This window comes from Centruroides sculpturatus, unplaced genomic scaffold, assembly GCF_000671375.1.
Source record: "Centruroides sculpturatus isolate CEXI.00-Female unplaced genomic scaffold, Cexi_2.0 scaffold767, whole genome shotgun sequence".
NCBI lineage: Eukaryota > Metazoa > Arthropoda > Arachnida > Scorpiones > Buthidae > Centruroides > Centruroides sculpturatus.
Genome location: NW_019385366.1, coordinates 265,771 through 281,195, shown reverse-complemented (window position 1 = coordinate 281,195; position 15,425 = coordinate 265,771). Strand labels below are relative to the sequence as shown.

The window sequence follows — 15,425 nt, the reverse complement described above, 5'->3', positions numbered from 1 at the left end:
AATATAAATAAATATATATATATATATATAATTTGAAAATCTGGATGGGGTCTGCGCTCATTAGTCCAAGTTTTCGACACTTTACTGTACTTTCAAATTATATTGTTACAATTGTTGTAATTGTCATTCATCTATCAAAAATAACATTTCAAAATTAAAGTAAGTGAGATGACAATATTGCCTTTACTTTGAACTATTTCAATGTATGGAAAAAATGTTTCCTATTACGTGACAAATCAAAAATTTAATATCAAACTTCAGAATCTAATAAGGAGAAATCAATTTTATCATCAAAAGAAACTAAATTAGATGAATATTTCACTATTACTATTAATACACAACTATCAATAGCAATTGATATCTTTACTTGCTAAAAAAAAAAAAAAATACAAAATTCATTTTAGGTTCTTTTTACTCATTTGTCATTATCATCAGGGCTGTGAAGTCGGAGTTGGAGTCGTGGAGTTTTGGTGTTTTAGCCGGAGTCGGATGGTAAGGAAAAGTCGGAGTCAGTAGATTTTTACGCGACTCCACAGCCCTGATTATTATACAAAATCATCAGACAAAAATTATAATGATAGATATTTGTTAAGCATTCAAATTTAGTTTTCACAATTAATTTATTATGTTAAATTATTGACTGTTGCTAATAATTTATGCAAATTAAATACTTTAACTGAAAATTCATATAAACAACATATATTTTGGAAACCTGTAACTATAAAAAATTGCTTACAGACATTTTCTTTTTAAATAATAGTGTTGTTTTAAACAAGATTATATCTTGGTAAATTAACTTCTAATATTTTTTAAAGTGCAGGAAAAAGTTTAATTTTTTCTGAATTTTATCTTCAAAAGTTCTATTTTGCTAAAATTTATAGAAACTTTTAATTTCACTTTAAACTTATAAAACCTTCACCTGTTCTTCTTTCAATACTGTATTCCATTTTCTTTTTACACTTCTATCAGTGTTGCTAATTTTTACTACTGATGCCCTCTACTAATAAGAAGTCCTTCTATTGCCATATTTAAAGTGTATATTATAAAAATAAATATTTTATTTATACCAAAACATTTCCACAATAAAAAAAAACGTGTATGTAGATATAAGCAAAACAAAAATTTAAACAAAGCTTCAATTGTGATGACAGAAGAATTATAGGATTTTTTAATCATGATTGATGAATGGAGACAGCATGAGAAGAAATTAGAATACAGTAAAGAGGATGAAAGTTTTGAATTAAAAAATATAAGAAAAATTAAACCTTTTCCTGTATTTGTAGAAATATCAAAAGGCAGAGTAAATTAAAATGATACCATTTATAAACATTATAAGAAAATAGTATAGATTCGTTCCTTCTTTTTTAAAGAAGGTTTTTACAGTTACATTATTTCTAAAATATACTTTTCATGTGAATTTGTGGAAGAAATAACTTAATTTGCATAATCAGTGTGCTACTTTGGAAGAAAACTGGCACAACTCAAAATTACAGTAGAGCGTCGATTATCCGAAAGTCAATCATCCGAAAGAATTCCAGTCCGCAAATTTAAATTTTTGCCAGTGCTGTGGCGCTGCAATCTTTGGCTATGTCTTGGGCTATTCAAATATTTTACGTTTTTGTTACTAAATTAACTTATGAAGTATAATTTTTTATTGTTTTTATATTTTTCAATATATTTATTTTGTTTGTACAAAATAAAAAAATAATTTTTAACGATACAATGGTCTTCGTTAGGCTTAACATCGACGAAAATTCAATGCGAAGCGACACGCAATGGAGAAAAATGTCAAGATGGGATAAATTAATATATTTTTTCATACATAATCTGTTATCCGAAACATCGATCTTCCGAACAACTCCAGTCCCCAATTGATTCGGATAATCGACGCTCTACTGTACTAGTTTTGAGAAAATCCCATGCAAAGATTTAACCAAAGTTTAACTGAATATCACTTATCTCCCAATAACTGCTTCCTAGTGGCTGAATAGTTACTTTTGTGACACTCTTCTACATAAAAATTTACTACATTTTTGTTTTGATTATGACAAACAAAAAATCTCACTTTTTTGAGTTATGCCAGTTTTCTGCCAAAGTAGCAAGTTGCATTCAGTAACTTAAGAAATGTAAATTAAATACAAAAAGTAAATTTGATTATTATAAAAGTAATTGTCAATTTATGAAGGTTTGTTGATTTTGTATAATTGGCATTGATAATTGATAAGGAGCAAAAGAAGATCAAATAGAATGACAAAATCAAAACAGTTCAAATTTCAAATTGACATTTCAGCATGTGAAACTTTTGAAAAAATACATGATTGAGTGCAAAAAATTGCACTCAATCATGTATTTTTCAATATATATAAGCTAATCATAAAAAATAATTGCAACACTTTTACTAATGAATATGAAAATAGTTTCTTCAACCTAATTCAATTCATTTTGTATAGTGCAAAGTTTTGTACAATTTAGTAAAGTTCAATACTTAGTTGAGATGCCTCTTCACTAAATCACTTCAATACATTTAGGCACTGAATCAACTAGTTGCTGAATTTGTTCTGGAGAATTTAATTCCATTAGCAACAGCTTTTCAACATTTTGTGGAAGAATTTTGTTGAATTTTGTTTATTGACTTTGTTCTTTATATACAAGTTTTTGATTGGATTAAGATCTGGACTACACATAGACTGAGACAAGAGGTCAATCTTTTCTTTTTCCAAAACCAAGCTGTGGTTATTCTCATTGTATGAGGCTTTGTATTTTCTTGTTGGAAAGTGAATTTCTTCCTCTGGAACAATTTGGTTATACATTGGAAAAAATTCTTTTCCAATATTTTGATGTTGTCTTTTGTGGCAATGGATTTGATGTAGCAATGTAGTTAACCAAGTCTCTTTGCAGAAAATCAACCCCACAAACTGTAACAATCCATTTGTTGTATCTAGATGAGAAGTTTGGGAGGTCGGCTTCATACCACATCCATATCACTTTCCTTCCATCTGTATCATATACTAGGTAAAAAGCAGGATTTATCCAACACAGTATGTATTTCACAAACCAGTTCCATGTAATTCTAGCCCATGCCAATCTTTACTAAGTAGTAAAGATTGACCTTTGGCTTAACATAAAAGGTTGGTGTAAAATCTTTTGGTGTAAGATTCAAATACATATCATTTGCTGGAAGATTATTTATATGGTATGCAGTTTTAATTTTGAATTTTTCCTTTGGTGTACAGTAGAGCATCGATTATCCAAAACAATTCAGGACTGAGGTTGTTCAGATAACTGATCATTTACAAAAAAATATATCAAACACAAAACTGTACTGTATGTATTTTGTATCACATGTCTTACAAATACATATCTTACATAATGTAGTACATTAAACTAGGCCTACAGTTAGGTTGGCAGGGAGGGGAAGAGTGCTGCAGTGCCACAGCTCTAGCAGAAATTTGAATTTGCAGATTGGAATGCTTTTGGTTATAACTAATGTTCCAGTTGATTGGTATTTAGATAATCGATGCTCTACTGTAGTTTTTTCTTGGCACAGTAGAATGTGTATTCTATGTATTTAATTATTGTCACATCACAGACATTGATAATCTTTGTTTAGTACAATTCTTGCCCAAATGATCAACTTTGTATTCAAATGTAGCTTTATGATTTTTCTGGATGTGTCTTACAAGTTGTTTAAAATCCTTGTCATTTAAGGCTGTTTTTCCTTCATAACTTTGTTTCCATGAAACTATAGAGCAGGGATGGGCAACCTTTTTCTATATAAAGGTCACATTTCAGACTTTTGAACTGACACAGGCCGCATAAAAGAAAAAAAAAATGCCAGTAAATCACAATTTATTTATTTATATATAAGTATAAATTAGCTTAGGTATACTTAATTTAGCTTTTGGAACTGATGTTAATGTAATATATCAGAAATACTTGGTTAAATGTTAGTCACTACTAGTTTTAAATTAGTTTCAATGTGAGTCTGTTTCTTGTTTTAATTTTTACTAAATTCTTTGTGGGAAAACCTAGTCACATACATAAGTTGTAGAAAATAACATTTGAATTTTTGCTGCATACTTCCTTAAGCTGGGAAATTGACATATTTATTCATATTTTATGCAACGCAAGCCACAAAATATATTAATGCTGGCCGCAAGTTGCCCACCTCTGTATAGAGCATGACTTTTGGTAAAGTAAACTTTGAACTATAGCTCACTTTTACTTAATTCTCAAGTAATCTCTACATAATTTTTTCTACAAATATTTTTTGGAGTTCTGCACTCAAATAAGTTTGCTTGTAGTCATTTCTCCAATTCCTGGCATAAACACACTTCTATATGTTTTTCATGTATCTACAGCCTTCACAACTTACTTTCATTTAAATAATTCTGAAATCTTCCACTGTTCCTTGTTAAAGTACAAAATAATTTGCATGCTGTGTCAAACATACTATTTTGCATATTTATTATGATAAGCAATGTTCATCACTTTATCATTACGCTAAAAACCATAGATTTTAGTGAATTGGAATTATTTGATTTTGTTCTTGTATAACAGTGAACCTGAGAAAAATGTTTTTCAACATAGGAGAGCTAAATTCCATTATTTTCTGGATATTTTAACAAGAATGAAAGAAATCTTTAAATGACTGCACATTCAGAATTGCAATAATATCAAAATTCAATTCTTAGATTTTACTTTATGTTTCTATATCCTGTCATTGACTGAATAAGCACTTGTAAATATACATCAAATAAAACTTCAGATAATAAATATTAGAGATTACAATATAATTTTCTCAACTACTTTTTTTTAATTTCCAATCTTGTTGAGCTGCAATTTGAAAAAATTGTAGACCTATAAATTCCCACTGTCATCTGTCTTTCTTTAATCTCAAAAATGGAGTTAGATAGATGGAAGACAAGACCAGATATTTCTGAATTAGTCTATTTAGAAATATTTTAAAATTATTTAATTAACAATTAATAACAAATTATGACATATCAGAGCCAAATTATTTTTACTGTTGCTAACCTTTAAAATCACTCACTCAATAACCTGATTTAATTTGTCATTTTATTACTGTTTACTTTATTATTAATTAGATCATTGATGTATTTTTATTACATTAAAAAAACACTGAGCATTTTGTAATCAGAACAAGGCTATCAGATAACATTCACCCACAATGGATCTGTTTATATTTTCTGAAAAGTGCCACTCATGTTACTTACCAGTATTTTTTAATATGTCTTAATAAAATGTAAACGTAAACAGAGTAATTAAAAACATTTCTGGGGATCAAAAATCACTATTTTGAAAAAAATTACACTCAAAATTCTGAAAATTTGAAGTTGCTTTCTTTAAAAATCTATTGAGACGATAGAATAAAAATAATATATATGACTCGTATTTAAATGGAATAAACACATGTATGTTCTTCATTTTAAAAGACTAAAGAATTGACTTAGACTTAAAATCATATAAAAATCAACCTGTAATTTCATATTCTATGCATAATTTTAAACAGTCACTATCGTATCAAGTGATCTACTTTAAATATGAGATTAAGAATGAAATCTATTTTGATATGCATGTAGAAATAAATAAATAAATTATCAGACACAAAGTCATACTTGTTAATGTTAAAAAATAACAATGAATAAAGAGCTATATTATCTAGTACCATCATCAGAAATAAAGAATATGGAGTAGGTTTACATCAGCACTAAATAAGATATTATCTGCATTATAAGTGAATATTAATTAAATGGAATAAATTTAAAATGTTTACGAAATAAAACATTAAAGTTAGATTGACCTGCCGAAAATAATTTTTGTTTTCTTTCCATTCTCCAAATTAACGTAATATAAAAAAAATGTTACAAAATATTTTATGAATTTTGAAATCTTTAAATATATTTCATGCAGTTCAATATATCAATAAAGTGATTGATTGATTTGCATTTTGTTTAATTTTGTTTCCTTTTTTACTCCTTTAAAAATTAAAAATTATAATTTTAGGAAAATTCTTATTACCTTATTAAAATATACTTTGTAATAATTTTAAAAAATAAATATTAATATTTTATTATTTTTTAATCTCAAATCTGATACATGTAGTATTTGTCTCAATCTACACCTCTCTCCTCAATTCATTTATATAAGACTAAAAATTATAAATCAGACTAATAACACTAAAAATAAGAGTAGATACAACCGATAAAGAATTAGCTAAATAGGTTTATTTAGTTTTATTTTGCTTTAGAAAGAAAATAAAATGAAAAGTTGACTTGATCCCTAATTAGTTTTACCCAAGTACTTATGCATAAAACCATTGATTCCTACCAATACTATCTCCACCAATTCATCTAACTGAACACTGAATCTATTAGTAAAATATATTATTTACTTTGTATTTGATATTTTTTTTTACTATTTGTACCAATAATTATATTTTTATTTCTACAATATTCTTCATTTTATATTTTTGTTTTTATGTACAGTTATTTATTTCATTTTTTTTAAAATTTGTATTATATTACTTTATAATTACATTATGCATATTTTAATTTAAATAATTTTATTTTATTCAATCCCAATATTTTGCAAAACATTTGATATTTTATAATTTGTTTTTATTTGCTTTTGAACAAGTTTAATTGAAACATAATTAATGTTTAATTTTCATATCATTTATTTATTGAACTAATACCAGATGGTCAAATCACAAAGGTTTTAAAATGCACCTGTGGAATACTGAAAAGAGCACATTTATGGAGATTAAACAGTCTTAAATACATTTTTTGCTGTTGTTTTATATTTCATTAAATTTAAAATTTTCACTGAAAATTTTTAATTTTTTCTGTACCGAAAATACATAAAATCTTTCATCTCCCCACTTACATTAATGCCATGTTTTTGGCTTGGCTTATTTAAATGCTTGTATATGTTTAAATCTCTTAAATGTTTATATTAATAAGTAATAACCAAAACACTTTATGTAATTTTTATATCATTTAAATTGAAATTTTAAGAATTTTTATTGTAATGAAATTTCTTAGTTGTTCAATTTATTCTGCAAGCAAATGACTTAAATATCAAGAATAATATTACTATATATGTATGTGTCAATTACATTCATATGAAGTAATACAAATATTACAAAGAAATGCAATCACATGATAAAACACCATTTCTATCATAACTAAGTTTATTCAAAATTAATGAAATACAAAATTAAAAATCTATAGTTATTTACAGACACATGGAAAAAATTAGCTTCAATTTAAATTATTAAAGTAAGAAGACAAAATAATATAAACAGTTATGAATACTTTTAAATATATGTATGTAAGGACAGAAGAAACAAACACTAAGAATTGTTATAAAAATAAATTATTTTTATTTCATTATCTGATGATGTAAATGATTTTTGGAATGGAGTGAAGAAGTCCCAAAAAAGTTCACATCATAAGATCCAAAAAGTTTGAATCTTAAGTTTAAATGAAAACATCTGTATGTTTCCATTGAGCATTCTGAAGAAATTCAAAATTGAAGATCAGTCTAATGAAAGATAAATTCCATGAACACTCATTGGAACCACCCTGTTCAATTTGCATTATTTTCAGGAAGTTGTTCTTATTTGAACTTAAGATTTCAACTTTGTAGGTCTGGTGATGGGACAGAGAAGTCTTGAAAAATGTTTGACAAAATAAAAACATTGACTCATATCTCAGCTTGATATGATATAAAATTGAATATTTTACATAAGAGGTAAATCAAATTGTAAATCTTATCTTGTAAATCAAGTTATATTTATATATAGTGATTACACACACAATACTATTATTGTTAAAATTCCATCACTATGTACTAAAATATATTAAAATTAAACAATGAATAAAAAACATTAAATAAGAATCTGGAATTTTATACACTAAATTCTTATTTTATGTCTATAACCCAGAAGGGGTCACATGACCCATTCTGACCCCCCTATTTTATTATTTGCTGAATCGTTCATAATTATGTTTTTTTGATGTGACTCACAGTAGCTGCCTATATTCTTTGATATTATCGGAACGTATAACCATTTTTTCACTTTTGCAGAACGTATTACAAAAAAATGGCTCTTTGGGATCATGGTGACCCACAGCGACTTTTGACGTTTGTTGTAATTTGATATGTTTATGTAATGTAAATATAATTTTTTTTAAAATTGTGAATTGACATACCTATTATATAATAAAAATGATTTTGTATCATTATTAATTGTTTCAAATTTTTTAAATAATTAAATTTTTAAAAAATTTTTAAGTATTTGAAAAATTCTAACATTCTAACAATTCTAAATTCAAATGTTAATAAATAATTAACTAAGTATTAGAAAGTAAACAAATATGTTTATTAAATTACAAAACAGAATGAGAAATAATATTTAAAAGAAAAAAGTGCAAAAAGTTAATTAGTTAAAATAGAATTTAATATTTAAAATGCGGGTTGAGGTGACCCGCAGCGACCCCCATAGAATGGACCCCACCTGGAATAACAAAGTATGAGAGTAATATGCATATATATTATATTGAAATACCTGATTTAGCACACTAGATGCTTGACTGCCTTGATGTCCTTGAAGATTGTAAGCCATTACCACATTAGGTGGTGTGCTTCTTGATCCAATTCCTGGCCTTATAACTGACTGCTGTAGCAAACTATTTGGACCCCTTCCTGTAATAACTAAGGGTGGCGGACCAGTTTGTCCCCTTGCCTAAAAGTAATTTAAAGAAATAAGACTTCCATCTTAAATTATTATCCAATCTTAAACATAGCTGATTATGACAAAAATTAATGATATATTTTATTACAGTAGAGCATCGATTATCCAACCCCCAATTAACCTTGGTTAATCGACTGTGTTCTAGTCGGCAAATTCAAATGTCCGCTAGTGATATGGCGCTACAATATTTGGCTATGTCTTGGCTACTTTAATATTATTTTTACGTGTTTTAGCTGGCAACACTGGATCGACCTTGAAAGGGAGCCAGTATTTAAACGAGGCTTAATTTTCTAATTTTTAACGAAACAATAGTGACAATTATTATTTTTTTTTAAAATTTGATAGGCTTAACATGGAGGAAAATTCAATGCGAAGTAGGTTAATAGCAATATGCTAATATACTAATTACATGGGATATAATAATATACTACACTAATAATGAATTTTTTCATACTTTTCGGTTATCCGACCAACCCTAGTCCCCAATTGAGTCGGATAATCGATGCTCTACTGTATTATTAAATATTAATTATTCTTATATCACTGTTACTTTAGATTATCATATTTTAAAGAAAATTGTGGAAGAGTTTTAAAATTATGATTTTCCTTAACAAAAACACATTCTGAAAAGCAAAACATAAAACACAGCTATGAAGTCATAACATTATTTTAAACAATAGAACCCACTAATATTTCCTTAGTATTATAAATATAGTTTATAATACTAATTATTGTAATACTATCAATATAGATTTATTAATATAAGATTATGAATTTAAATAGTTATGTATTAATTTTTTTCATTTATCTGAAAATCTAGTAAGTATTTAACTCAGAACTGAGATTTTTCCAAAAGCAATCTGAATTACTGTTTAATTCCTTATATCTAATCTACGAGGGTAGTCCCAGAAGTACCCAACCTAACAAAGAAGACACAAAAAATTTGGTAAAACATATCTTTATTTTTCAACATAGTCTCCTTTTAGCTCGATATACTTTTTCCAGCAATGTACAATAGCTTCAATCCTCTGTTTATAGTGAGAACTGTCAGGCTTCTCAAAATAGCCATCAACCGCAGACTCCACCTCTTCATTGTTGGCAAATCTTTTATCATCAAGCCATTTTTTTAAGTTTTGAAAGAGAAAATAATCCGAAGGGCTAAATCTGGCAAATAGGGTGAGTGAGGAAGCAATTTGAACCTTAACTCATTGATTTTGGCCATCACAATAACAGATGTGTGAACTGATGCGTTGTCTTGATGAAACAAGACAACGCATCAGTTCGCCAAATGTGGCCAAATTTTTCGCCAAATGTGGCCATTTTTTCTTGATTTTATCACTCAAGCGCTGCAATAAGTTCGCATAATACTTGCTGTTGATTGTTTTTCCTGGGTGAATCCCAAAAAACTGATGCCATGGATCTTGCCAGCAGATGGAACTGTTTTCGCCTTCTTTGGAGCTGATTCTCCCCTTTCAGTCCATNGCAAAATTCAAATGTCCGCTAGTGATGTGGCGCTACAATATTTGGCTATGTCTTGGCTACTTTAATATTATTTTTACGTGTTTTAGCTGGCAACACTGGATCGACCTTGAAAGGGAGCCAGTATTTAAACGAGGCTTAATTTTCTAATTTTTAACGAAACAATAGTGACAATTATTATTTTTTTTTAAAATTTGATAGGCTTAACATGGAGGAAAATTCAATGCGAAGTAGGTTAATAGCAATATGCTAATATACTAATTACATGGGATATAATAATATACTACACTAATAATGAATTTTTTCATACTTTTCGGTTATCCGACCAACCCTAGTCCCCAATTGAGTCGGATAATCGATGCTCTACTGTATTATTAAATATTAATTATTCTTATATCACTGTTACTTTAGATTATCATATTTTAAAGAAAATTGTGGAAGAGTTTTAAAATTATGATTTTCCTTAACAAAAACACATTCTGAAAAGCAAAACATAAAACACAGCTATGAAGTCATAACATTATTTTAAACAATAGAACCCACTAATATTTCCTTAGTATTATAAATATAGTTTATAATACTAATTATTGTAATACTATCAATATAGATTTATTAATATAAGATTATGAATTTAAATAGTTATGTATTAATTTTTTTCATTTATCTGAAAATCTAGTAAGTATTTAACTCAGAACTGAGATTTTTCCAAAAGCAATCTGAATTACTGTTTAATTCCTTATATCTAATCTACGAGGGTAGTCCCAGAAGTACCCAACCTAACAAAGAAGACACAAAAAATTTGGTAAAACATATCTTTATTTTTCAACATAGTCTCCTTTTAGCTCGATATACTTTTTCCAGCAATGTACAATAGCTTCAATCCTCTGTTTATAGTGAGAACTGTCAGGCTTCTCAAAATAGCCATCAACCGCAGACTCCACCTCTTCATTGTTGGCAAATCTTTTATCATCAAGCCATTTTTTTAAGTTTTGAAAGAGAAAATAATCCGAAGGGCTAAATCTGGCAAATAGGGTGAGTGAGGAAGCAATTTGAACCTTAACTCATTGATTTTGGCCATCACAATAACGGATGTGTGAACTGGTGCGTTGTCTTGATGAAACAACACTTTCTTTTTTGCCAAATGTGGCCGTTTTTTCTTGATTTCATCACTCAAGCGCTGCAATAAGTTCGCATAATACTTGCCGTTGATTGTTTTTCCTGGGCGCATCCCAAAAAACTGACGCCATGACCTTGCCAGCAGATGGAACTGTTTTCGCCTTCTTTGGAGCTGATTCTCCCCTTTCAGTCCATTGTTTCGACTGTTCTTTCGTCTCAGGTGTGAAGTGATGGACCCATGTTTCATCCATGGTTATGAATCGACGCAAAAACTCGGCTTTGTTGCTGCGAAACATTGCCAAAGACTCAATTGAAACATCCTCACGATGCTGTTTTTGTCCCATTGTGTGCAAATGCGGCACCCATCTTGCGCACAGCTTTCTCATGTCCAAATTTTCAGTTAAAATGCGATGTACAGCACTTTTTGAAATGCCTACCATGTCTGCTAGCTCTCGCACTTTGAGTTGACTGTCATCCAATACCATTTTGTGGATTTTTTCCACCATTTCTGGCATGGTCACCTCACTTGGTCGACCACTACGATGTTCGTCTTGGCAGCTCGTACGGCCTCGTTTAAACTCTGCCACCCAATATTTTATTGTTGTAAACAAGGAGCAGACTCCCCCAGAGTAGAATCTAGCTCAGCTTTAATATTGGTTGGACTGAAACCTTTCAAATGAAAATATTGTATCACATAACGATGACAAATTTTTTCCATGTTTACAAATTCACTGAGATTGTTCACTATTTATGGCTGCCAAAAAAATAATATACAACGTAACGTCTTCAAACTTCAAACTTAAGCTTTATAAGGTTGATATTTTCGAACACAGTCGTTTTTTTTTTTCAAACAAGTACCGCCATCTATGTCAGGTCAGGTACTTCTGGGACGACCCTCATATGCTAACCAATTCTTTGTAGACCAAGCTTACTTATAACTACCCCTGGATTTATATGTTACATGTGTTTTTCTTGCTGATATATAGGGAAGAAACTTCAATATTTGACTTCCTTGTCAATTTCTGAAACAAATTATGCTAATTTTATGCAACATATTTTTCCATATTTTGCCATATTCATGATATTTTTCATTACTTCTGGCATATCAACTGCATTATGGAAACCAGTTGTTATTAATTGTCAGACTGAATTAAAAATTAGAGTTTGAGATTACATAAAGATTCAGATATGAAGGAATAATTAAACAGTTAAGGCCTAGATCAGATGTGGTGATCCTGTAGGATGCATACCGAAAGTGGCATGTAACATATCATACAGTTTAGATTTATCATCTGTCTTTTTCAATTATCCTTTTGGTTTAACACCTGATCATCCTTTTTCAATCAGCTTTTTACAGTTATTCTAATTAAAGCATATTTGTTTAATTTCTTTAAATATTGTTATTTGAAGTCTAAAACTGTAATGCAAAAACATCTTTACAGCTAAGTATGCTTACTATATGGCATGTGAACTCAAAAAGGTTTGCCATTCCTGACCTAGGTTAATGAAAAATTTATAAAAATGTAATAAATTTAAATATAGTATAGTCATACTTTCTGTATAATACACAGTTTAGACAGTTTTGTTCAGAGCTCTGTTGATTTGAATATAATGCAGACATATTTCTTTTCATATAAGTTGAAATTATGAACAAAATAAATCCCATAAATTTGAAAAAATAATTTTCTGCCAGTTTTTATTATTATTAAAGTTCATTTCGCTACCTTATATGATTGTGTATGGTGTTAAATAATAATTTATTGATAAAAACCAATAATCTGATGAATTTGTTGACTCATACATATTTTTATTAAACTCTTTTATGCATTTATTTAAATGTTAGTCCAGTAAGTTTTCACTACAACCTATAGCAGGCATGGGAAAATGCAGCTCCGAGAGTCACATGCAGCTCTTTTTGAGTTACATGTGACTCTTGCTGAAAGTGTTAATTTCTGCTTTTTTATTATTATTTTTACAATTTTATTTCCACAGTTTTGTGAAAATATGTTTATTAAAAAAGTTCAATATTTGTTTTATATTATATAATAAAATCACAGTACAGAATAAAAAAGTACAGAACTGCGGCTCCCATGCATTCTTCAAAACCTACATTTCGGCTCCCACTGAACTCTTACTTGCCCACCCGACCTATAGAATACAGGCATACCTCGACTTACGTCGTTTCGAGTTACGTCGTTCCCGATTATACGTCGCTTGTTAAAAAAGTATATGGAAAAATAAAAATCAAGTTTAAGTCATTTTATTCGACTTTACGTCTGTCCGCCACAAATATTGAAGTCGTAATATCACTAGAAAAACGTTTAAAGCACATAAAATCATATTAAAATATATACAAGTATGTACTGTATTTACAGTACATGCATTCGTAAATTTAGATTACTTTTTTCTGTACTATATTAAAAACTAAAATTTATTTGTTTGTAAGCTTAAAATAGATTTTTATTAACCATATATTATTAAAAATGCATTAATAAATAAAATACAGAACCGGGAATGGTAATTTACGGTTTAGCCTAGTGATAAGTAGATTCGGAGACAAGTAAATTCGACTTACGTCGTTCTCCTGGAACCAATTACCGACGTAAGGCGAGGTATACCTGTAGTGTGAGAACTTTTCAGAATTACAAAGGGTTCATGGTGCAAATTTTCTGAATTTTCCCTTATTATAATTCTCAAAAATATTAAATCTTAAATTTACATGATCTAAAAGAATAATACAATGCCTCTAAATAAATGGAGTTTTAAAATGAGAGTAAATTTGGACTTGTTCTTTTCCAAGTCTGAAATAAAACTTCTCCCTTCATTTAACCAGATAATAATGGTGGAAACGGGAAAGAATTAATTTATATTATTCCTCACTTTTTAATGAATATATTCCAGTAATTAGTTACTAACAAAATAAACTTTTTTATAGATACCATTACACAATTACTCCAATTAAAACACAACAGTGAAAGTAGCAGTTCATAAGCAAGCCTGACTTGCATCAGAACCATCAAATTCTTTTGACAATTGTCATTAGAGTTAGTTAATCAAGGTTATGAAATTTTTTATACATAAATATGGGATAATATAAAAAAATACAAAAATATATTTTAGGATATAGCAGTCAAGTGTTTTCTACTGAAAACCTTCTATAAAGATAAGGAACAAATTAAACTATTTTTGGAGCTTTTTGGTATAATGTATGTGCTATGGAATATCAGAAAGACAGGCAAAATACAGGATGTATGGCAACCATACTCCAAATATATGAATCACTGCTGACTACAAATTTAGTGAAATATATATCAAGCTTTTTTATACACATTTTAGGATTTTCATAACATATTTACATACATATTTCCTGTGTTTTTATAACATAAATCAGGCCGTATTTATAATAATAAAAACAAACTTTACAATCTTCAGAAATGATACTGAGTTAGCAGCATTTATAATTCTTACTTATTTTAACAAATACTTAGGCCCTGTACACACTAGGCGTTTTTCAACGCACGTTTAGCGCGCGTTTTAAAGAACCAAGAGTTCTATGTAGCCGTACACACTCAAATGCCAAGCGCGCGTTAAACGCGCGTTTATAGATTTTTGTTAAAACGCGCGTTTTGCGAGCGCTTTACAGACGCTTTGAGATATATGTGCTGCCATGTTACCGTACATGCGATCGCACGTTTTGCGGGCGTCAGCTGAGCGCTTTGAGATATATGTGCTGAAATGGAAAACGATCATTTCGATACTGATCTATTTATTGATGATATCTAAAAGACACCAACCATCGTCAAAGGATTTTATAGATATTTTAAAAGAATTAAAAAACTTGAATTTATTTTGTCTTAGTTTTGGATACAACGTCGCAAACATTTCATGCGTCAGTCTATCTCGTAATATTGGGTGCACCCAAAATTCTCTTTGCCTCTGCCGTCGTCTTTTATAGCGACGATAGAGGAGCCACACACAAGCAATCACTTCCACATCCATTTCCAAACCGAGCCAGTGCGCACGCTCCGCTAAACGCTCGTCAAACGCC

The 15,425-nt window shown here is 29.1% G+C and overlaps 1 protein-coding gene across 1 annotated transcript in view; it reads right to left on the bottom strand.

Annotated features, from left to right (window-relative positions):
* LOC111638178 (transcriptional repressor p66-alpha-like) overlaps window positions 1-15,425 on the bottom strand; it is a 48,090-nt gene that overhangs the window by 18,546 nt on the left and 14,119 nt on the right. The window contains exon 2 of the mRNA XM_023383840.1: window positions 8,597-8,773. Within this exon, the coding sequence (XP_023239608.1) occupies window positions 8,597-8,773 (177 nt within the window). The remainder of the gene's footprint in view (window positions 1-8,596; window positions 8,774-15,425) is intronic.